This window comes from Danio rerio, chromosome 25 (genome assembly GCF_052040795.2).
Source record: "Danio rerio strain M-AB ecotype USA chromosome 25, GRCz13ab, whole genome shotgun sequence".
NCBI lineage: Eukaryota > Metazoa > Chordata > Actinopteri > Cypriniformes > Danionidae > Danio > Danio rerio.
Window position 1 is genome coordinate 30,740,663 of NC_141045.1, and position 23,795 is coordinate 30,764,457.

The 23,795-nt window shown below is 42.5% G+C and overlaps 1 protein-coding gene and 1 long non-coding RNA gene across 8 annotated transcripts in view; one reads left to right on the top strand and one right to left on the bottom strand.

Annotated features, from left to right (window-relative positions):
* The window catches only part of LOC147837864 (uncharacterized), a 28,398-nt gene extending 16,154 nt beyond the window's left edge, over window positions 1-12,244 (top strand). Inside the window, exon 3 of the long non-coding RNA XR_015526628.1 lies at window positions 11,851-12,244. This is a non-coding gene — a long non-coding RNA (uncharacterized LOC147837864). The remainder of the gene's footprint in view (window positions 1-11,850) is intronic.
* Window positions 1-23,795, bottom strand: part of ptprz1a (protein tyrosine phosphatase receptor type Z1a) — a 180,527-nt gene that overhangs the window by 104,879 nt on the left and 51,853 nt on the right. For all 7 annotated transcript variants that reach the window (XR_015526567.1, XM_087312409.1, XM_087312408.1 and 4 more), the window contains exon 2: window positions 115-183. Coding sequence is in view for 6 of the 7 variants with exons in the window: in XM_087312409.1 (XP_087168535.1) it covers window positions 115-183 (69 nt within the window). In the remaining variant the exon portion in view is untranslated. The remainder of the gene's footprint in view (window positions 1-114; window positions 184-23,795) is intronic.

A 23,795-nucleotide genomic window follows, 5' to 3' on the forward strand; every position in this document is an offset into this window, starting at 1 on the left:
TTAAAATGTGCATCTTTAAACAATCTGTCTGTTCGTTTAAAGTCGAATCCCTGATATAATCACTAGACACTGATAATAAACACAATGTAAGGACATTTAGAATGCAAAACTCACCAGCATATGACCACTCTACATTCTCTGAGAGTTTCTTCTGTGATCTATATCCATAGGCTTCTGATAAACCTGTGCAAAAAGAAAAAAGAAAAAAAGTCAAGTCTTTCCATTAAAACATGCAAATGAGAATGTTTGCTTAATATAAATGTTCAAAACTCAAGAGAAATAGTTAAACGTTCGCTTTTAACACTAACTAACATCAATAATATAAAATAAAAAATGTTTTTTAAAAAGAAAATGTAGCTAAAGTCAAGTAGTGCTTTTGGTTATACACATTGTTTCGAAGCGTGTTTTCTTTGCAGAAATCATGATGCTATTTGTTTCAATATCTTTATGTCGAATCATCACATTAAATGAATGTAGTTCACATTTCATGACTCTTGAAGGTTTTTATATTTATAATAATATTCTGGTAAAATGTTAAACAATATAATTTTTTATGTAAGGGGTCAAATAAATACAGATGGTTGTTATCACAGAATAAAGCCTGACAGTGGTTTAGGGCCCAACATAATGCTGTGTTCACACCAGACGCAGAACATGAAAATAAAATTGCGATATTCGCGTGTTTTTTAAATAGACACGTGAACATTTTGAGTTTACTCGTTTCATTTGCGTGTCAACTTCGCTTCACAATAGATGCAGATTCATGTCATTGGCGGCAAATCTGTTTGCCCCGGTGATTCTAGCTTTGTTGCTAAATGGCTGACATGGATTTTAATGAGAGAATAACTGTGTTTATGTGCTTTTGGAAGGCTGAAAAACAGCGTATATTCGTTTAACACCATGTCCACGAGATCCTTTCTGAGGTGCTCTCAGCTCAATGAGTTTATCAACTCCTCCAGAAACTATACCTGGATGATGGAGATTTTTAGCAGTGCTTCAGAATGAGCCATGCCCAGATTGATGAACTTTTGTCTAGTGTCAGCAGGAGGATTTCCCCTTGAGATAACAACAACAGGCACTACATCATAATTACGCCTCTACAAGAGAAAGCTCCTGATTGGTTAAAATGGCAAGAATGTCCACTGAAGTTCAGATTTTCCAACTCGAGCGATTCGCGTGAATCGCATCATTCGTGCTGCCTCATTTGCGCGAATCACGCCACAGGATGTCTATTTACGTGTTTGCATTGACTTAACATATAACTCACTCGCATTTGATGCTTCATCCATGTCTGGATAACTCTGCGCAAACAAACGCCTGAATGTACTTTGTGAAGTTTATTTATAAACAAATTTCAAGAGGATCACGTGCTTATGATTGTTCACAGCTGTTCCAACTTTAGCTCATGACTAATTATCCTATCAGACGATCCTTAACTCACTATAAATCACTAGACTTTTCTCATCTCAAAATCTTCATCTTAAAAAAAAAAAACCCAACCCAACCCTACTTTCCCTCCTTTTAAACAGGCGACACGTTGGCCAGTGATTAGCACTGATGCCTCACAGCAAGAATGCCCCTGGTTTAATCCCCTTCCAAACCAGGCGACATTTCTGTGTGGAGTTTTGCTCGTTCTCCCTGTGCTCACGTGGGTTTTCCCCGGGTCCTCCGGTTTCCTCCCACAGTTCAAAAACAAGCACCCTAAACAATGAATCCAAAATATTTTAGCCAAGCTCGGAGTACACCTTCTCAGCATCCATATTTTACACTTAGCTACAATAAGCAGAAGGTGGAGTCATCAAAATCAACCTGAGCTCAAACTCCCCTCTCGCCCTTCAACGGGAGGGAGCCCAGGGCTTGAGGATCTTATAAGCTCAGGGCTCTCTCCCGGGACAGTATGCCAAACAAGCTTTATTATCAATCATCAGCTAAGTGTGTACTCTTGAAATTCCACTTTATCACAAGTCTACTTGCCACAAAACATAATTAGACAGAAAAAAACTAAACTGCTCAATGGAGCATACACTAACCTATGTATTATTCAGTCATAAGATGGCACCAAACATTCAAAAACAGTAGTGTAACAGACAGACAGATGAATAAGATTTTGATTGGTCAGTACCAGCATAAAATTTGTGTTATGTAAGCCATAAGGTACATCCAGTTGGTGGTTATCATTGATTATAACCTGACAGAGTGAATTGTATTTTAAATAAACCAGGAAGTGTGTTATTTTTGCGATAACAAGAAAAACATAAGTAACACAAAGTAATTGTCCACAAATTATTGATTTGAGTGTAAAAATATACTTATTTTACTGAAAGTAACGCTTTCACATTGCTAAACAGTGGCAAGTTTTAACTAGACAAACGTAAGATATAGTACAGTCATACGATTATAACACACACTTTTTACCACAAGAGAGGACGTTTTAATGGAAGATCAACCATTTTACTTTCTTATACCCATTACAAAATGTGCAAAACAATCAGTCTTGAAAGATACTATCAAGTTACACTGCTATTAATATTGATGTCAGATTAATTTTCTATAACTACATGGATAACTATAAGATATGGTACAGATACCTGCAATCACCTGAATAAGCCTGTTGTTTCTGCACTGGTTGTTATTGTGGATTTATAAACCACTAAATAATACCACTGACCAATAAGAATCAAATTTAATGATAACATTAATTAATAACATAATTAATAACAGTATAAAGGTAAGAAAACTGGGTTGTTTGGGTAACAGAAATCCGTGTTTTTCGCTTGCTGGTTATTTTGCAGAAGCTTTGGGTTTGAAATCTTAAATCAATAATTTGTGTTCAATATTTTAACTATGTCAGCCTGGTATCACAGACACATTCTTTTTCGTTTAGACATATTTAAGTATGCTGTGTTTATCTTTGTGGTGTCTGTTTTGTACACTTTAACGAGTAATAAGATAACAGAAAAGATTTTAAACTTTTTCATCCCAAATTAACATCTCTGGTTCTTTTTATGATTGAAAAGCTGTTTAAAAGGTGCTACGGCTATACTGCATCCCTAACATTTTTTACACTCAATATTTCATGTCCAACTAGTATGTGTATCAATACTGTATGTGGGGCATTGTTGTGTAATAATCAAGATAATGTCCAGATAATCAGGGCCAGCTGGGTGTTAGTTCTCCAATAAAATCCAGCAGGGTGTACGTTATTTGTTACATAACACTTTGGAATGAGGGACTGATCAATTAAAATTAACCAATGATCTCTGTGAACTTAAATATAACTCTAAGTAAATCAGCTAAAATTAAAAATGCTTACTATTTTACTTATAATTTTCATTATCTAATTAACTAAAGTAGATTTATATGTTAACTAATATAATTAACTATTTCAAGCCAAGATAAGAGTGATACATACAGGCTTTTTAAGTTCAAACTCCTCTTTAAAGGCATAGTTCACCCAAAGATGCAAGTTTGCTCTCAATTTACTAACTTTCAAGTGGTTCCAAACCTTAATGAGCTTCAATTTTTATTATTTTTTTAATCACAAAAGAAAATGTTTTAAAGAATACTGTAAACTGGTAGCAATCAGGGGTCTGTTTTTCGTACATAGATTAATCAGCTGGATTTGGTTATTGATGATTTGACATGATCCAGGATCGTTTCTTCTTCAAAACTCATCTGAGAGTTGTTGTCATAGTAACAGTTCTGGTAGTTCTTGGTCTGCTCGGGAGCAGGCTTATTTCATATAAACAGGATTAGATCAGCTTATTTCAAGCAAAGGTCATGCAGAAAGTATGTACCGAATGCTGATAATTTCTTACAGTAGCAACCTATAGATTATATGCACTTGGGAAAATAAGAAAAAAGTTTTAAAAAGTGTGTGTATATATATATATATATATATATATATATATATATATATATATATATATATATATATATATATATATATATATATATATAAATAAATTTATAATAATTATAATAATAATAATTATTATTATATTAAAATTGATTTTATTTAATATTATATGGTTAATAATATTTATGTTTATATACATATACCTTTAAAAAATATATCTAAATAAAACTTATGCAATCTGCACTCTGAAATAAAAGTACAAAAACGAGGTGGTTCTCCCGAAGGGGATCAAAGAGACATTTATTAAATTGGATTTTTAGATACAAACCTATACTATTTTAAGGTACTGATCCAGCTTTAGTACAATTTCTGTATGATAATAGACATGCACATTATTTGACTATTTGTTTGTTTGTTTGTTTTCACAAAGGAATAATTTATGCAGTCGTGCACATTTTTTGACAGCTAATATGACTGATCTGATGCTTTGCAAAAGTTGCAATTATTTAAATTCCTTACGGCAATTAAGAAATAAAAACAGGCCTAGGCTACTATAGTAAAGAAAATCCGATCTAGAATGTCAAACTAAATAAATTGATAAATTCTCTTGACATATGAAAGTGTAAACCCTGCAGCCTACAGCAAAGGTGGAAAGTTATTGTGTATCATAATAAACAAACCGTTTACTATGAATTTTATATAATTTTGGTCACATGGATAATTGAAAATTTTAATTTACATTTAGTCATTTAGCAGACGCTTTTATCCAAAGCGACTTACAAATGAATATTTTACTTACGACATACACATAAAAATTCCCCCCAAAAATTTAATTCAATAGTCAATGGCTACCACTACCAACACTTTGAAAACCAAAATATAAATTCATTTATTTTCTTTCAGCTTGGTCCCTTCATAAGGGGTCGCCACAGTGGAATGAACCTCCAATTATGGCATTACGCTGCTGTGCCGTCAGCCAATCATTGCATTGCTGATCATGATTTCAAGGATCAATAGATCTGTCCTACACAACACATGCAGAGATCTCAGATCAGTTCATCCAGACATTCTTATCTGATTCGCGAACTTGTTTAAAGAACCAAATTAGCCAGAGATCAGTTATCAAGATTTAAAGATATCATCTAAGATGATACCAAATCATCTTGGATCCCAGAAGTCATTAGCTATTGATTTCTAGTATCATTCAAAGGATCTTCTTTTGTTTTCAACAAAAACAAGGAAAGAGTTTGGAACAATTGTGGGTGAGAAAATCTGAGAGTTTTGATTTTTGTGTGAACTATCCCTTACAAAATATATGTCAAAACTTATGAATTAGATTTTAAAACGTTGCAAGTTCACATTCAAATCTGAATCACATAAACCAACTATTAAATAAAAAGATTGCTTCACAAAAAATCTTTAAAATTCCTCTCACAGAAGCTAAATCTTGTCATGACCTGCTGTGACCTGCTGTCAAACGTTTGCTCTACCACAGACAGTGAAGTGCAGACTTGTGAATTTTATCTTTGGATCTTATCCAGTATAAATGTTTTAAAACCACATGGTTAAGTTGTAATCTGCCATAGAATCCTGTTAGGCTAGTGACACTGCCAAAATCAAAAGTTATAATCATTTTATGAAAGCAATTATAAATGTGATTGTAAACACAATATGGAAGTCATTGAGAAAGTGACTTGAGGAGCTGAATGGAAAGCCAACCTCCATTATTCTCTTTGTTTAGTCTTTTGCCTGGTGGTTTCATTCAAGCGACTTTTTAAAAAAAGATCTCTTTTATTGTTAGAAAGTCATCACCCAGAACTTTAAGGTCATGCAGTAAAAGTTCATCCCCAAAAATCTTCCTTAAAATCGCTTTCAAGATGGCAGGTTTCCTGCTGATCTGCAAGCTTTGGTTATTTTAATGTTTTTTTGCTTTTCAACTTCAAAACAATTCACCATTCAATCAAATGCTGAGAAACAACACAGCAAATCAATCTTTGTCAAAATACTAAAGAATTCCTTTAGTTTCACAATTTAATATTTTGAATTAGGACTGTGTGGTTAACCAAAATCAAATCGCAATCGTGATTTGAAATGTTATATGCTGTAATTTGATAAGTTACTTGCAAGAGGCTGTGATATGAAATGTATATGCATTATATAATTTCTCCCACCCAGAGCAAATGTGTGACTGCTGTCTGTGTGACAGTCTTACTAGCCAGTTGAGTGTGCTCAATTTCATTCTGCCCAATCAGAATTGCGCAACCAAACTATACAAAACGGCCACAATATAAAACAAACAAACAGGAAAGTGTGGACCAGTGGCATGATGGCGTCTGCCTTTTCAAAAGCATTAATAAACTAATTTGTATCAAAGAATGTCGATAATATTGGAATATTTTGGTTTCAAAGTCACAAACACAGAACAAAAACTGGTCATTTGTAACAGCTGTCGCCACAACACGAGAAATATACAATAACCAGCACCTAAAAAAGCCCCACAGGTGGCTATATGAGGAGTGTCTTGCTAAAAATCAACTGAAAATATTGCCAGTGACGCTCAATCTAGTAGAAAGCAACAGCAAAGTACAATTTCAGATTTGTCTGCAGCTGTTACACCATGTGAAAATCAAAAAGGCACCAGGAGATAACTAACGCCATAACTCACTACTGTTTGCTCTAGAGAAAAAGTAGTGTTTAATATTTGAATGATTAAAAACAAATTTGAATAAAAGTTGGAGAAAGTTTATATCTTTTCAGTTCCTTTTTTTGACTCACACTCACTGCATTTTAGTAGTAAGTAGCTCACGGTAAAGAAAACTTGACAAAGAGATTTAACAGTTCAAAGTTGAATGGGCAGATAAGTATGAGTTTATTTTGCCACACGCCAGCACAAAGCCATTCTGCTTGAATTGTAATGAGACAATTGGAGTTGTAAAGAGTGAAATGTAAAACGCCACTATGAAATGAAGCACAAACATTTTGAATGAAAGTAACCCCAAAATCCAAACATAAGGACCACAAAACTACAACACCTTAAGTTTTCATTACAGACCTTGTGTATTTTTCACTCTTTTTGGAGAGTGGTCTGAATGCAGACCTGGTGTAGTTGACCTGCATGCAATGCTTTTTAATGCCCACACCTAACCCTACCCCTCACAATGACATCACTAGCTACATGGAGTGCATTGTGTCTGACATTAGCTGTGTCTCATTTCAGAGGCTGCATCCTTCAAAGGATGCAGACTTCAAAAATTAGTCCTTCGAAGTCCGCACAAGCTGAACCAAGTGTTTTGAAATAAGACGATCTAGTGCGCATTGAATTTTGGGATGTTCGAGGATGTGAAGGATCCACATGGAACCTCATTACCTGGGAAACAAAAGACTCATTTTGAGGTTGCGTTTGAAGGAGCCAACAAATTTTTTGGATATCAGACAGCCTTCGTCACATCGCAATGACGTAGCGAACTTCGAATGCATCCTTCAGAGGATGCAGCCTCTAAAATGAGACACAGCTATTGTATCTCTGAGATATGCAATCTCAGCTTGCATCATCATGGCTGCATCCAGATACTATTGGGCCTTTTGTTGTGTTTTGTACACATTTACATTGTATTTAATACAGGGCCGGAGTGGGACTCCTTTTCAGCCCTGGAGTTTCAAGCCTTAGACCGGCCCACCTCAGTTTACGACTGACTTTATTAAAATAAGATCATTTCCAATTCAGTTTCTAATGACACTACCGCGTCTTTTTCAAGAAAACAGCTGCTTTAGAACTTCAAATGTTCAACAACCCTAACAGTATTATATTTCTTAACAATAAAAATGAAAAAATCATAATAATGCTTATTAAGGTGAGATTCAAACACAGGTCAGCGGCATAGTAACGCAACGCGCTGACCACTGGACCACAATGGCGCTGTTATGTTGGGAAGAAAAAATATATATTGCACTGTGACTCACCTTAATCTTTTTTTCCCCCTTTAAGATTTCTGATCAAATTATATCTTATAATTATATATAATTATATAATTATATGACTTATTAAGTAGTGAATTATCTGATTTTCATTGAGCAGGTGTATTATTCATTAATTTTAATTATTCGAATTCGTATATTCACTAAGGTGCTGCTGTTTGGGGTCGAATGATGATTTACTATTACATCATCATTACCCTGCAGGCTGCATTTTGCTCACGGGGCTGTGAGAAAATAAATAAAAAGAGCAAAGCTGCAGCAAAATAATTAATAAAAAGAGTGAGGCTATGGTCAAATACATGAATAAATCAAAAGAGTGTGACTGCTGAGAGTGCAAGCAGCATGGGACACCGGCCCTCGCGGCCAAAAAACGGACCGGCCCACCGGGAATTCTCCTGGTCCTCCCGGTTAGCCAATCCAGGCTTGATTTAATATGTTTTAAACGCGAATGCGAACTTTATTTAAAGAAAAATAAATAGTGTTGACTTGTGAGGCATGTTATGGATGTTGATTAAAAACAAGTTAAGTACTATCAATTGTTCCGGACATTTGATCTAAATAAAAAGTCAGATTTGGACCTTTTAATGTAGACATTGAGAACCCCTGGTATACAGAAATTTAATAATACAATGTAAAATAGCACTGCATAGTGTTCATGATACTTATGATTCTATAAATAGCAGTTTAGGTCTAACCAGGAGTGCAACAGCAGCAAGTGCAGGATAAAGGTAAAGTTATAAAGTGCAGTTATAGAAAAACTATGATGATATTTATACATGGATGTACTATGAACATTATATGCAGGTTGTATTAGCTATGAACAGATTTACAATAAATGAATATATGTACAGGTTGAACACAGAAGTGTTCAGAAAGATGAACATAATTACAAATTTATATGTACAGTGGTTATGTACAATTTAAATACATAAATCAGTGCAATGTAGTGCAATGAATATGTGCAATTTTTAAATGTGCAAATGTTTAATAGTGCAGTGATTTTGAGGAGTATAAGTTAGAGAAGAGTAGTGGGTGTATTAGGGGGGCAAAAGAGACATTGAGAGGCAGAGTTCAAAAGGGAGACAGCTCTGGGGAAAAAGCTGTTCCTCAGTCTGCTGGTGTTTGTCCATAAGCCTTAAGAATACTGCATGCTCGGCGCAGACATCATTTCTTCTGGATGTCCTCTATGGCTGGCAGTGTGGTCCTTGTAATGTGTTGGGCAGTTTTCACCACCCGCTGCAGTGCCTTACGCTCAGCAACAGAGCAGCTTCCTTACCAGACTGTGACGCAGTTGGTCAGGATGCTTTCTATTGTGCAGCGGTAGAAGTTTACCAGGACGGCTGATGAGAGTTGGTTCTTCTTAAGTTGCCTTAAGAAAAATAGGCACTGGTGAGCCTTCTTGACCAGGCTGGAGGTTCTTTGAGGTGAACATGATTGGTCCTTTGAGATGTGGGTGCCCAGGAACTTGAAGGATGAGATAGGCTCAACTGATTGCTGATTAGACCAATCGCTGTGGTGTCATCTGCAAATTTGATGATGGTGTTGGATCTGTTCACAGGCCTACAGTCGATGGTAAAAAGGGAGTAGAGGGAGGGATTCAGCACACAGCCCTGTGGTACACCAGTGTTGAGTGTGACGGTGGTGGAGCAGATGTGGCCTGATCTAACATTCTGAAGTCTGTTAGTCAAAGTCCATAACCCAGTTGCAGAGAGACGTGTCAATATCCAGGTCTCTAGGTTCGATCATTAACTTAGAGGGTATGACAGTGTTGAATGCCGAGCTGAAGTCAACACACAGCATTTGTGTATAAGTGTTTTTATTGTCCAGGTGTGTGAGTACAGAGTGTAGTGCTATGGAGACTGCATCTTCTGTGCTCCTGTTGCCACAGTAGGCAAACTGATGTGGGTCCATCACTGATAGCAGAGAGTCTTTCAGATGCTCGAAGCACTTCATGATGATGGGTGTGAGGGCTACAGGGCGGTAATCATCCAGGCATGTTGTGCTGGAGTGTTCGGCACTGGCACAATAGAGGTGGTTTTAAAGCATGTTGGTAAAGCTGCTAGGTTAAGGGACAGGTTAAAAATGATGAATGCACACATTATAGATGCTGAAATTATATATTGTGCAGCCCTAGTGGAATCTATACTTTGTTTGGAAGTTGGCACATTAAAAATAGCTACAGTAGCAGTATGTCACAATGGGCATGAAATTATGGCACTTATTTACAAACTGACTGTTTATAAAAGGGATGCCTAAACTCAATGAAGGTTGACCTGCAAAGTTGAGCTTGAATTTGCTTCAATGGCAGTGGTTGCAAAAAACCTTAATAAATACAATAAAAATTCATCTGATGTCACCTTTGATTATTCTTGGCCTTTAATTTTTTTATGAAAATGCTAATGCATTATTTACCAAAATTTACTTCAATATGAGTTCAAAACTAGATTAAAGACCTATCTGTTTAGTAAAGCATACACTCAATGCATCACCTAGCGGGTTCCACACAGGCTTCTCCATCTTGCTTACATACACGATGAACAGCAGCTACGCTAATTATTCTCTTTATTCTTTATTTTCACCTGGGGATACTCATCCTGAGGTCCTCAGATTATGCGGAGTCACTGATTGGATCCAAGACCAGCGACGTGATGATCCAAAGGTTTCCATTTCCGGGACCAGGCCATATCCTGAGCTGCTGCTGCGCTGATGGTCGTGGGGAGTGGAGATCATGAGTCTGATTCCAGCGACGTTCCAGGGACAGACGAGTCTTCGCTGAAAATGGTCGTGCCCAACTGAGTCTGGTTCCCTCAAGGTTTTTTTTCTTCACTCCCATCAGATGAAGTTTTTTTTTCCTCTCCGCTGTCGCCACTGCCTCGCATGGTTCAGGATTGGTAGAGCTACGCATCGATGAATTGGCTCTTCAGTGTTTGAACTCTCAGTAATGATTAAATCACACTGAACTGAGCTAAACTGAATTGAACTGAACTTAAACACTAAAACCTGAACCACACTGTTCCAGTTACTATGACCATTTATGTGAAGCTGCTTTGACACAATCTACATTGTAAAAGCGCTATACAAATAAAGCTGAATTGAATTGAATTGAATATGACTTTCTTTTTTATAGGGGGGGAAAGAAATTGTGTCTCCTCTTTTGAAGTCAGTTTGAAACAACGGGAACTTTGTATTTTGGATGAACTATGATGATCCATTAATCCTCAAAAACTGACTTTTAGTAAATAAACAGGGAAGCAGATGCACTGAGAGAGGAACATAATCTCCAAAAGCCTTCTGTCAATGCTCTAATTAGCACATTATTTGCCTGCATGCCTATTGCAGAGATCGGACCTCTAATCCATAACTGTCCATAACTCAATCTGAGCCATTTCAGCCTCACCACTGACTCACCAGAACTAAAAATAGAACAACTCACACAAACAGGACATGGTAGGAAAGTAGTCAACTATAAAAGAGACAGTTTATTTTAGAATGTGCATTTAACTAACTAGACCAGAAAAGTAGACCCTTTTCTGAGTGATTTAAGCAAAACAAAAAAACTCTTCTAACGCCTTTAAAGAGTCATTCTAATTTTATTTAATTTTTTTCAGTAGATATTAGCTCCATATAAAAGCCATCATTCAACATATTGAATAACATGAGATGTTGACTTTATGATTATGTAATGTCTTGGTTATTTTAATTTATCAAGTGCTTTTAAATCAAACCTTTGTTTGATGTGTTTTATATACAACCCCAAATCAGAAAAAGGTGGGACAGTATGGAAAACTAAAAATAACAAAAGAAAGAAGTGATTTCTAAATTTACATTGACTTGTATTTCATTACTACAAACATCATTTAATGTGTTCCTCATGATTTCAATACATTTCAAATAATTTCAAACACTTTGTAATGTTGCCATTCATTTTTACAACACTTAAAGTACGTGTAGGGATTGAAGACACCAAGTGATGAAGTGTTTCAGGTGCTTTAAAATGTGCCACACACTCTTTAAAGCCTGGTTTATACTTCTGCGTCAAGGGACCGGCGTAACCAACGGTCCATGCAACGCGCGTAGCTGTGCAATTATACTTCTGCGCGTATACTTCTGTCTCTATTGGTCTGCATTAACATTTCCAAAATGCTAGTTGGCAGTGAGGTGTTAATGTGTTTCTGTGTCGAGTTTCTTCGCCTGTGTTTTGTTCTTTCTTAACGCTTGCGGGACGTACAAGTGGTTCAAACTCGCTCATTTTGAGGCAGGAACTGGCTGACGTGCAACAACTTTAACTATGAGGTAAACACAAAACAAAACTTTCCATCCGGAGCTCCTTCGCGGGACTCCACACTTGTAAACAATCGCTCCATTGGGCTCGCGCGGCTCTCGGTCCCGCCCAGACTCGTCAGCGCTACCGAGCCAACCAATCACAGAGCTTGCGCTACGCGTCGTTGCGACCTGTAGTTAAATTTTTTGAGAGGTGCACGTCAGCAACGCCGACGGCCACGTCGTAGGGCTATGCGTCTGCGCCGTAGCCAGTGCCGGAGCAAGCTTAACTGCCGCTCTAGGCAAAGGATGGTCACGCCGCCCTCAAACATAAAGTTAAACCGGGGGGAGGGGGGGGGGGGGGGCGGATATTTTTTCTATTCTGCCACCCTAGACGCGGATATAACTGAGGCGCGGGTGGCGAGGGTAGTTTCGGGGACGCCGCTCTCTATATTCTGCCACCCTAGACGCGGATATAATTGTGGCCGCGGGTGGCGAGGATAGTTTCGGGGACGCCGCTCTATCTATTCTGCCACCCTAGACGCAGATGAGGGCGCGGGTGGCGAGGGTAGTTTCGGGGATGCCGCCCTCTCTATTCTGCCGCCCTAGGCGGCCGCCTAGGTCACCTCTATGGAAGCGCCGGCCCTGGCCGTAGCATACGCGTGCGCTTGACGCAGAAGTATAAATCAGCCTTTATGGAGACAGGTCGGGACTACAGACAGGCCAGTCAAGTATCTGTATCCTCTTCCTCCCCAGCCAGGACTTTGCAATGTGTGCAGAATGTGGTTTTGCATTGTCGTGTTGAAATACGCAAGAATATGCTATAAAAGAAGACACTATATTGTGCTCCAAAATCTTTAAGCATCTTTAGCATTAATGGTGCCATCACAGAAATGCAATTTACCTTTGCCAAGGGCACTGACACAACCCCATACCATGACAGAACCTGGCTTTTGAACTTGTTGCTGGTAACAGTCTGAAGGATTCATTTCTCCCAAACAAATACTAATTTATCTGACCACAGTACACATTTCCACTGTGTGATGGTCCATCCCAGATGCCTCCGAGCCAGAGAGGTCAGCGGCACTTCTGGACACTGTTAACATAGGGCTTCCTTTTGGTATAGTACAGTTTTAACTCACATCTGTGGATGTAACTTCATCCTGAGCCCATGTGGTGATATCGTAATGACAATTGTTGGTGCTGTTGTTCAGCGCCCCCTTGCCTTTTATGCACAGAAATTACTCTAGATTTATTGAATCTTTTAATTATTTTAATACTGTTGAAGGTGAAATACACAAACATCTTTCTATCTTTCTTTGATGAAAATTTTTTTGCTCCTAAATAGGGTTGGGTACCGAAACCCGGTGCAATTATAGCACAGCTACCTTTGTAACCGGTATGTGCTGGATCAAATCAGCATATGAATTTCGGTGCTTAATTTCAGTGCCACTGGTGCTGCGACAAGGACGTTAGAAGCATTGAGGGGTGCATCAAAGGCTCACATAGGCACCATCTCTCAACATTTATTTCTAAACAACTTTGAGGAATACAGACAGGCTGTCAGGCGTTTGTTCTTGTTGCTTAGGTAACGGACGCACTCTCTCTGACATAATCTGGCACTTTCAATATACGTACATGGACATCAATGCTCTGATTTAAATATGATTAAAACAATATCCAATTGTTGTTCCAATTGGATGGAAATGCAGCTTCATTCGCACGTCTTTCATATGTTAATACAGTTTTGTGCATAAAATTTGTTCACATTTTTGGATGGAAACATAGCTACTGACAGAGAAAGCAAGTGCTTGAGTGCTCGTGACACCTAGAGCGCACAGAGAGAGGCCTTGATGACACGGGGGACTGGTGGAAAAGTGCTCTTTTTAATGCAATTTGATACCGCACGTTAAATGGGAAAAAAAAAAAACCTCCGCAGGTGTCTGTGCTCCTTTTAAGGTTATCAAAAACATTCAAGGTTACTAAAGTAACCATTCGTTCCCCGAGGAGGGGAACGGAAGCACTATAAGTGGATTTGATTGTAAAATCCACGCATTGGGAGGTTCGGTTCAGAAGCTACTCGTCTGAAAGAGTATTGAACGGGCCAATTAAGAATGAGTTGGCAGCGCAAGCCTGCGCAGGTGAGCGGCATAAGCAATCAACTGAGTATATAAGCTCACCTGGCGCCATCAGACGCTATCCTTTTTAAGCTGAAGAGACTTTCAACAGCTAAGGGACAGTCATTATGGCGACGGAGTATAGTGCTTCCGTTCCCCTCCTCGGGGAACGAAGGGTTACTTTAGTAACCTCGAACGTTCCCCTTCGGGGGGAACTTCAGCACTATAAGTGGATTTGATTGTAAAATCCACGCATTGGGAGCCCATTGAAAGCGCCATAATGACTGCACCTTACCAACACCCCCGATGAGGAGATAGTCAAGCAAGCGTGACGCACCCACATCATGGGGGGCGCGGTCCTCCAACGTGTCCCTGGCCCTAATTTATCCTACTTCAACAGAAGTTTTACGGATTTATATATATTTTTTGGGAAGTCGTGAGCATCTAGATAATTCTAGGAAAATACGACAGTACGTTGGGAAGCGTGCAATCCCGATAGGGAGGACGCTGCGGAGGCCATCCGTTACCCAAGGGGGGATAGATGGCAGAATTTACATATGGACTAGCCCTAAAAAGGGGGAGTACGCATAGCAAAAGAGTGGTTAGCGGGGAGGGAAGACACGGGTCCGCCCAGGGGGGGGACTTAACCATGGCGGAATAAGCATATGGGATCGCCTAGTGGGGATCACGCATAACAGGCACCTTTACCCAAAACGCGGGCTGACCAGCGGGCAGACCTACAACGTAGTGGGCCAGCAAGTGACTCCTCCGCTGAGTCAGTGCTGGGGGCCACAGAGGAATCTGCAGGGCTCACCTGACGGGGAACTTTACTGACAGATAAAAAGGCGCACGTATCTCCGTGTTAGGGAAAATGGCGCAGCAAGCGTGTTTCAACACCCTACCGAATTGTTTCCTCAATCACCAAGGGTTACCTAATACCCTTGAGGAAACCGGCTCCACTCGCAGATTGTAAAACCTTGCAAATGTGTTGGGTGTCACCCAGCCCGCAGCTCTACAGATGTCTGTTAGAGGGGCGCTGCGTGCGCGCGCTCGAGAGGATGCGAAGCTCCGAGTGGAGTGCGCACACGCTCTCGGGGGACGCGGCTCATCTCGGCTCTGATAGTGAAAGAAAGGCATCCACAATCTAGTGGGAACTTATTTCGGTACGGCACTTCCCTGCTGCCGACCGCTATAACAGACGAAGAGCTGCTCAGATGATCTAAACTCTGAGTGCGGTCCGGATAATACGCAAAACGCGAACTGGACAATAAAAAGGGCTGGGTCTGCCTCCTCCGAGGGCAGCGCTTGCAGGCTCACTACCTCGTATTAAAACGGAGTGGTAGGAACCTTGGGCACATATCGCGGGCGGGGTCTCAGGACGTGAGAGAAGCCAGCTCAGTTACAGGCACGAGTCACTGACCGAAAAATGCCTCCGGGTCCCCGACCCTCTAATCGATATCAACGCGACCAGCAGAGGCTGTCTTCAGGGACAGAAAGATACTGAGTCGAGGATCGAAGGGATCTGACGCGGCTTGTGTAGCGAGGGCGAGATCCTAAGAGGGCATGAGAGGGGGCGGGGTGGATTAATTCGCTTAACGCCCCTGAGGAACCGGATGATGAGGTTATGCGTTCCCACGGTGCTGCCAGCCACCGCGTTATGAGAGCGGAGATGGCAGCCACGTAACCTTGAGTGTGGAGGGCGACAGCCTGCTCTCCAACTTCTCTCGGCGTAAAGAAAGCACAACGCTGATCTGGCAAATTACGGGGGTCTTCTCAGCGAGAGACACACCATTCAGTGAATAGACTCCACGTCAGGGCATAGCCGCGCTCGGGGAGGGGGCTCTAGCCCGAGTGACGGTATTAGCCACCGCAATCGGAGGTTACCTAAGTCTTCCTCGCGTCTAAAAATCTCTTCAAAGATCGGCGAGGGTGCCAGGTGGTGCCCTGTCCCTGAGAGAGTAGGTGCTCTCTCGAAGGGACTGCCAGGGGAGGGCTATCGCGAGGGAGAGCTCTGACATCCAGGTCCGGTTGAGCCAGAGGGGCGCAACCAGCAACCTGTTCCTCGTCCTCCCTGACCTTGCACAGTAACTGCGCGAGCAGGCTCACTGGGGGAAACGCGTATTTGCGCGTGCCCCGAGGCCAGCTGTAAGCCAGTGCATCCGTGCCGAGAGCACTCGGTCAGGGAAAGAACAACTGGCAATGAGCGCTCTCGGGGGAAGCAACAGATCGATCTGGGCTTCCCCGAATCGCGCCCATATCAGCTGCCAGACTCGGGGTGGAGTCTCCATTCTCCAGGACGCAAGGCTGCCGTGAGAGCGCATCGGCTGCACGGTTGAGCTTGCCTGAATATGAATGGCGTGCAGCTATTTCAGCCGCGGATGACTCCAGAGGAGCAGACGGCGGGCGAGCTGAGACATGCGGCGAGAGCGCATACCTCCTATACGGCTGATATACGCCACCGCCGCCGTACTGTCCGTCCTGACCAGCACGTGTTGCCGCTCCAGCACCGGAAAAAAACGGTGGAGAGCGAGGAACACTGCCAACAGCTCCAGGCGATATGCCAATGCAACTGGGTACCTTTCCACAGGTCCGCAGCCGCATGCCCGCAACGCACAGCCCCCCAGCCCGTGTTGGAAGTGTCTGCTGAAACGACAACAAGACTGGACGCCTGTTCTAGAGACACCCAGGCCTGTAGGAACGAGGGGTCGCTCCAAGGGCTGAGGGCGCGGCGACACAGCGCAGTAACAGAGACTCGGTGTGCGCGCGCGTGCCATGCGCGTCTGGGGACTTGATCGTGAAGCCAGTGCTGAAGTGGTCTCATATAGAATAATCCGAGCGGCATAAAGCGGCTGCGGATGCCATATGCCCCAGAAGCCTCTGAAATAGTTTCAGTGGGACCACTATTTTACTGTCGAGCTCTCTCAGACAGTACAGCATCAGCTGAGCGCGCTCTCCGGAGAGGCGCGCTGCCATGGTGACCGAGTCCAGCTCCAGCCCGAGAGAAGAGATCCTCTGCACGGGGGCGAGTTTGCTCTTTTCTCGGTTGACCTGAAACCCCCACAGGTGGAAGTGCCAGAGCACTTTGTCTCTGTGCATAATCAACTGCTCCGAGAGAGGGCAAAAATCAGCCAGTCATAAAGAAATTGAGTATGCAGATGCCCGCGAGCCGAAGGGGCGCTGAGGCACCCTCCGCGGGCTTGGTGAGGACCCGCGGAGACAGAGAGAGCCCGAAGGGGAGGGCTTTGTATTGCCAAGCTCGACCTTCAAACGCAAACCGCAGAAACTGTCGGTGGCGAGGAAGAGTGGAGACATGGAAATACGCGTCCATCAGGTCTAATGCTGCAGACCAACCCAGAGGACGAACGCACCGGAGGATGCGCTTCTGCGTGAGCATTCTGAACGGCAGCTTGTGCAGGCAGCGGTTCAAAACGCGCAGATCTAGGATTGGCCGTGACCCACCGCTCTTTTTGGGCACGATGAAGCGTGGGCTGTAAAACCCGCTCTCCATCTCGGCTGGAGGGAGCGGCTCGATTGCATCCTTCGCCAGGAGGACAGCAATCTCCTCTCGCAAGACAGGGGCGGACAGGGGGCTGACCCTGGTGAATACACACCCGTGACTTGGGGGGCCGTTTCGCGAACTGAATCGCATAGCCGAGTCTGATTGTGCGTATGAGCCACCGCGAAGAGCTGGCCCGCGCTAACCAGGCAGGCAGAGCTCTCGCTAATGGACTCATCGCTACAATCGCTGACGTACCAGCAGTGGGGCAGCGCGGAGTGGGTGTGCTGATCCGGGAAGCTCGCGGGTCCCACGGAAAAGCTGGAGGTGAGATATTTGCTCTCACTCCAAACCCGAGCTCCGGAGGGGAGGCTCGAGGGGTGGGAGAAAGGAGACCGTCCTCCCAGCGCTCGTGAGCCACTGGCGAAACGCACCGAATCTGCAAGCTAGAAAGCATAGCGTCCCAGACTGGCAGATTTCGGGCTGTCACATCTGGGGAAGTGAAAAGTGCCCTTTCATAATGTTTTCATGGCAGTAAAAAGTGCCGTTGGAAATGGGGCCCCGCCCTCCAGCGGGGAAAGAGCAAGTTCCCTCTTCTCCAGATGGCCTGTCCCAGGGGCGCTTCGCGGTCCGTTGCCGGACTTAGCGGCGTTCTGGGCAGGGGGGCTGCCTGCTTCCGAGGTGCCCGACGCGCTCGCTTCGCCGGAGGCGTGTGCGGGGGCGGAGCAGCTCTCGTAGGCGGGCGCCTTCGGCGAGGAGCAGGTATGAATGGCACGGCGGGCGGAGCGGGCTACGGACCGCCGATAAGACATCACCCACCAACTGCTCTCTCACCGCCTTGAATTCCTGGGTGAATTCACAGACAGTGTCGCCGAACCTGGCTGGGGATATGGGGAAGTCAAGAAAGCGGACTTTGTCGACTTTGCGCATATCAGCCAGGGGTGGCGCTCCTGGACCACTAATGTGGACATCGTCCTCCCCAACGCACACGCAGCAGACTCAGTAGTCCGAAGAGCTAAGTCAGCGGCGGTGCGAAGCTCGTAAGCCTGGGTTGGACCCACCCTCGTGCTGCTCGGCCAGCGCCTGCGCTTGGTAGCGCTGGTAGGTGGCTATCGCATGCAAGGCGGAAGCAGCCTGGCCCGCAGCTATGTAAGCTCTAGCTCCGAGGGAGGTAGATAACTTACAGGCTTTGGATGGGAGACGAGGCGGACCCCGCCAAGAAGAGGCGCCGCGCGGATTTACCGCCATCGCGCACTCAACCTGAGGAATCGCCACATACCCCCTGGCTGTTTCACCGTCAAGAGTGGTTAGGGTGGAGGAACACGCAGCACGAGCAGAAAAAAAAGCTTTACAAGACCGCGTGAGCCTACTGTGCACCTCCGGGAAGAAGGGAACGCCCCTCTAGTCGGTCCGGCCGCGGAGCTGGGGGATAAACCATCTCCAACCCACGGCCGAAGCAGCCCGGGAAAGCACGGCTAACATGTCCGTTTCAGGATCCGTAGTGACAGCGCTCACCAGCCCGAAGGGGGCGAGCGGGTCTGGATCATCATCGGACATTGAAAGCCCTCCCTCCGATGCCGCGGTGGACATCTGGTCTCCGGTGTCATCGGGCGTAAGGGCTACCATCTGTTAGACGGATCGCTTCCCCCGCCCGAAGCTTGGATAGAGCGCTTAGAGGAGCGGGAGGTCCGCGGGCCCGTGGGCGACGGATTATCTCTCGCTGAAACCCTCAGATCTGCCCGAGTGCCCGCTGCAGAGCAGGGGACAACTGGGGTGGTTCACCCTTTTGCAAAGGCTAACCGCGATCTTGCGCAACAGTCATGGCATCGCAATGACGACATGAACTGCCCGCGAGCAGCGCATTAACATGCTGGACCCCCAGACATGCAACGCAGTGCCCGCGCCCATCATCCGAGGACAGGAAACCACCGCATCCAGAAACGCACAGTCGGAGCGCCGTCCTGATAAGGACGTGCTGCACGACTGTGTTGCTCTTTCTGTGAAGTTTGCAACTTTATACGCACCGCTCTGGAGGACCGGACCCAAAGAACGCCAGGCAAGGGAGAAACCCAGCTCGACCGTCTGCCACTGCGTGTACACACTCTGGACCGGGAGAATGCTCTCGTTCGCTCAGAATCGCTGGTCACAGCAGGAGGAACCCTCATCGACTCGATCAGAAAGTCTCTGAAGCGAAAAGGATAGCGTCTGCTGGCGCCAGGTGAGCTTATATACTCAGTTGATTGCTTATGCCGCTCACCTGCGCAGGCTTGCGCTGCCAATTCATTCTTAATTGGCCCGTTCAATACTCTTTCAGACGAGTAGCTTCTGAACCGAACCTCCCAATGCGTGGATTTTACAATCAAATCCACTTATAGTGCTGAAGTTCCCCCCGAAGGGGAATCACTGTTTACATGGTAGTCTAGACTCTAAATCAGAGTATTGTCTTATTGTATGTACTTTTGATCAATGTGTTACATCTGTTCTTTGGTACTTGACGACTGTTTGTAAATTCAATACGTAAAACTATGTACACAAGATTTCTGATTAATAATGGTCTCTGCATAGTCAAGGACTTCCTATATTAAAAGTGTTAAAATCACTATTACCTGTTTTAATGCAGGGAACTAGGCTAAAATGAATTTTGAAAATTTGCATAAAAAACTTATGCGCATAACTAAGTAGGATAAACTTTTTATTTGATAAGAAAAGATGGAAACACTTTTACGTACAAGTGGCCCCTGAACTGAAAAGGAGTTCAGTATTTTGAAGACAGCCTTTCCAAAGGTTAGTAGTAAGCTAATATAATTTTATAATGCAATTCTTAAATTCATGCTAATCAACAAATGATCAAAGGAAATGTATTAATGTCATTCAAATATATAAAATATGAATTGATGTTTACTTTAAACTTAAATTATATTGTTGTAATAAAATTATTTTTAAAAAGATTTTGTCAAATAAATTATTTTTCTAGAGTCATCCACCATAATTTTGTGGCTCATAAGTATTGGTTCAGGCACCGTTTTGGCACTGGTATCAGTTTAAAAGTATCAATTTAGCACTGGTATCGAAATAATCCCAAACAATACCCAACCCTACTCCTAAAGGACTAGACCTTTCTTAAATGCTGCTTTTGTACCTAAATTGGTCCTTCCCCAACTTTGTGTGGAATGTGTTGCAGGTCTAAATGACAGGAAAGGATTGGTCAGACAAAACATGAAATAATTTATGTTCATATTGTCTGCAATGAACTACAAGTCAAAATAAATTTGGAAATCATTACATTTGTGTGTGTGTGTGTGTGTGTGTGTGTGTGTGTGTGTGTGTGTGTGTGTGTGTGTGTGTGTGTGTGTGTGTGTGTGTGTGTGTGTGTGTGTGTGTGTGTGTGTGTGTGCGTTTGTTTTCCATACTGTCCCAACCTTTTCTGATTTGGAGTACTAATACAGTACTTTTTTTAAAGCTCAGCATCTGTGAAGGTAAACCTCTTATTTTACATTTATTTTGTGGCTGATACAGCATAAAAAATAATTGGGTTATTAGCAAGATACTAATGCTCTGCTTTGAGGAATTCTCCGTCTGACAGGTCAGCTACTGTGAAGCGTGATGAACACAGCAGTTGTTTACCAGCTAATATGATATAAATCACTGTAGAATTGCAAAACATTATGACAATATCCTATTGTAGATAATTTTCTGCAGAATAATGGAGCATGACTTATTCTTGGATTAAGTTGGGGAGAACTTTGACAGTAGACTTGAAATGGCCACCTAGAAAACACACTAGCTGTCAACAAGTTAAACTAAAAGGAACCACACAATTACTTAATTCCTTTTAAGCCAACATCAGTTTTTTTTCCAGCAGACTCCTGCCAAACATTACTATGTTAATGCTTTCAGAAGATAAAAGAAACCTCCCTAAAGAGGGCCCTGTCCTTTGAGAGAAAGGCCACAATACCAGCAACAATGGCTTTGACATGAAACACCTTTACACCTTCATCCAGGATACTCTACACTGAACTAGTTTGCAGAGGGAAACTGTCTGCCTATTCATGAGCAACAGAAGTGCAGTCTTGGCTGATCTTTCTGTTAGCTTTTGTCTGTCTGTCTGCACATTTGTTGCAGTTCTTTCAGAACAGCCTATGCACCTGTTGTGTCTACACACTTTTACAGTGAATCACAGCGCCATGACTAGTCATACATGCTAATTATACCTTGTGCAGTGTTTGCTTTACTGAGCTAACTTTATATTTAGTTTCCTTAGATTAACATTACGAAAACGACCATGGTAACCACAGTTTCTACTCAAATAAAAGAGCATAGGCCTACTTGAGTTAAAAGTAAACTAAATGCGATGTATGCTTGTTGATAGTGCCCTTTTTTAAAGCATGGTAAAACAAAGTTTGTTAAATATGGACTATAAAGAAACAAATACTCATAAAATAGTCAAACTCTCTCCTTGTGTACTCTTATGTGCCATTTTATTTTATTTTATTTTAGTAATATATTATTAACTTCAAAAACATAACTGAGTACACAGTGCATACAGTTAGCAAGCTAACAGTGCTAACTTATTTAGAAAAGTATTAAATCTGGAATAGTATATAACACTTCACTTATAAGCCAGTTAGTGCTATGCTAGCTTGCTAACGTTACATACTGCTAACAAGAAATAATAGCATAAATGATAGCATGCTAGTTTGCTATTTTAAATTTAGCCAAGTTGTTAATTCTCCTTAAATATTCCCCTTTTTGTAGAAGATTTCGTTCGAAATGTCTTGTTACAAAAGTTTTGAACTAAATCAGTGCAAGAAATAAACATAAAAAATTAAATTGACATAAACAACCTGAAAATGCACAAAATAAAGCATTTATATACATTATGGTGACATTTATTTGACGTTTACTCACTCACTTTCGTTTGGCTTAGTCCCTGATTTATCAGGGGTCGCCACAGAGGAATGAACCACCAATTACTCTGGAATATGTTTTATGCTGTCCTATTGGATGCCACAACCCAGCACTGAGAGTACACTAGCCTGCTAGGTCCCTGTGCTAGGAAACACACACACTTTCTCATTCACACACACACATACTGCACACTCATACACTTTGGCCAATTTAGTTTATCCAATTCACCTACTACTGTATACCACATGTCTTTGGACTGTGGGGGAACCCATAGGAAACTCACACGAACAAGGGGAGAACATGCAAACTCCACACAGAAATGTTAACTGGCCCAGCTAGGATTCTCAACCAGTAATTTTCTTGCTGTGTGGTGACATTGCTAGCCACTGTGCCATCCCTTGATGTTTACTGTACATCTGAAAGAAATTTTTTGGAGCAATTCACCCTGACTGATGTTAAATAACCGTTTGTGATATGTTTTTAAGATGTTTATGGTATATTTAGAATACTAGCAGATGCATTTGTCTAAATACAGATGTACGCTAGATGAATTGCGTATGTGCTATCTTGGTATACTAATTGATTTTTTTGTCCATGTTCACTGCTTTTTAGTTAGCATATTGCTAAATCAAAACTCCAAACAAATCATCAAATTAAAAAAAAAACTTTTTTGTTAGTCTGTAGCAAGCTAACAACTTAACATTCCATCATTCATTTTCCTTTAGCTTTATCCTTTAATTATCAGGAGTCACCACAGCGGAATGAACCACCAACTATTACGGCACATGTTTTACGCAGCAGATGCCCTGCCAGCCGCAACACCCAAACACACTCTCATTCACACACATACAGTACACTACGAGCAATTAAGCTTATTCAATTCACCTATAACACTTGTGTTTGGACTGTGGGGGAAACTGGAGCACCTGGAGAAAACCCATGCCAACATGGGGAGAACATGCAAACTCCATACGGAAACGACAACTGACCCAGCCAGTACTTGAACCAGCGACCTTCTTGCTGTGAGGTGACAGTACTAACCACTAAGCCTAGTACATATACACACACACCCACACACACACTATCCTTGTAAGTGACAGACATTGTAACAGACATCAGCATTACATTCATGCAGAGGGATGGTGTTAGTTTAAAGAAGCAACTTGTAAAATATCAGCTA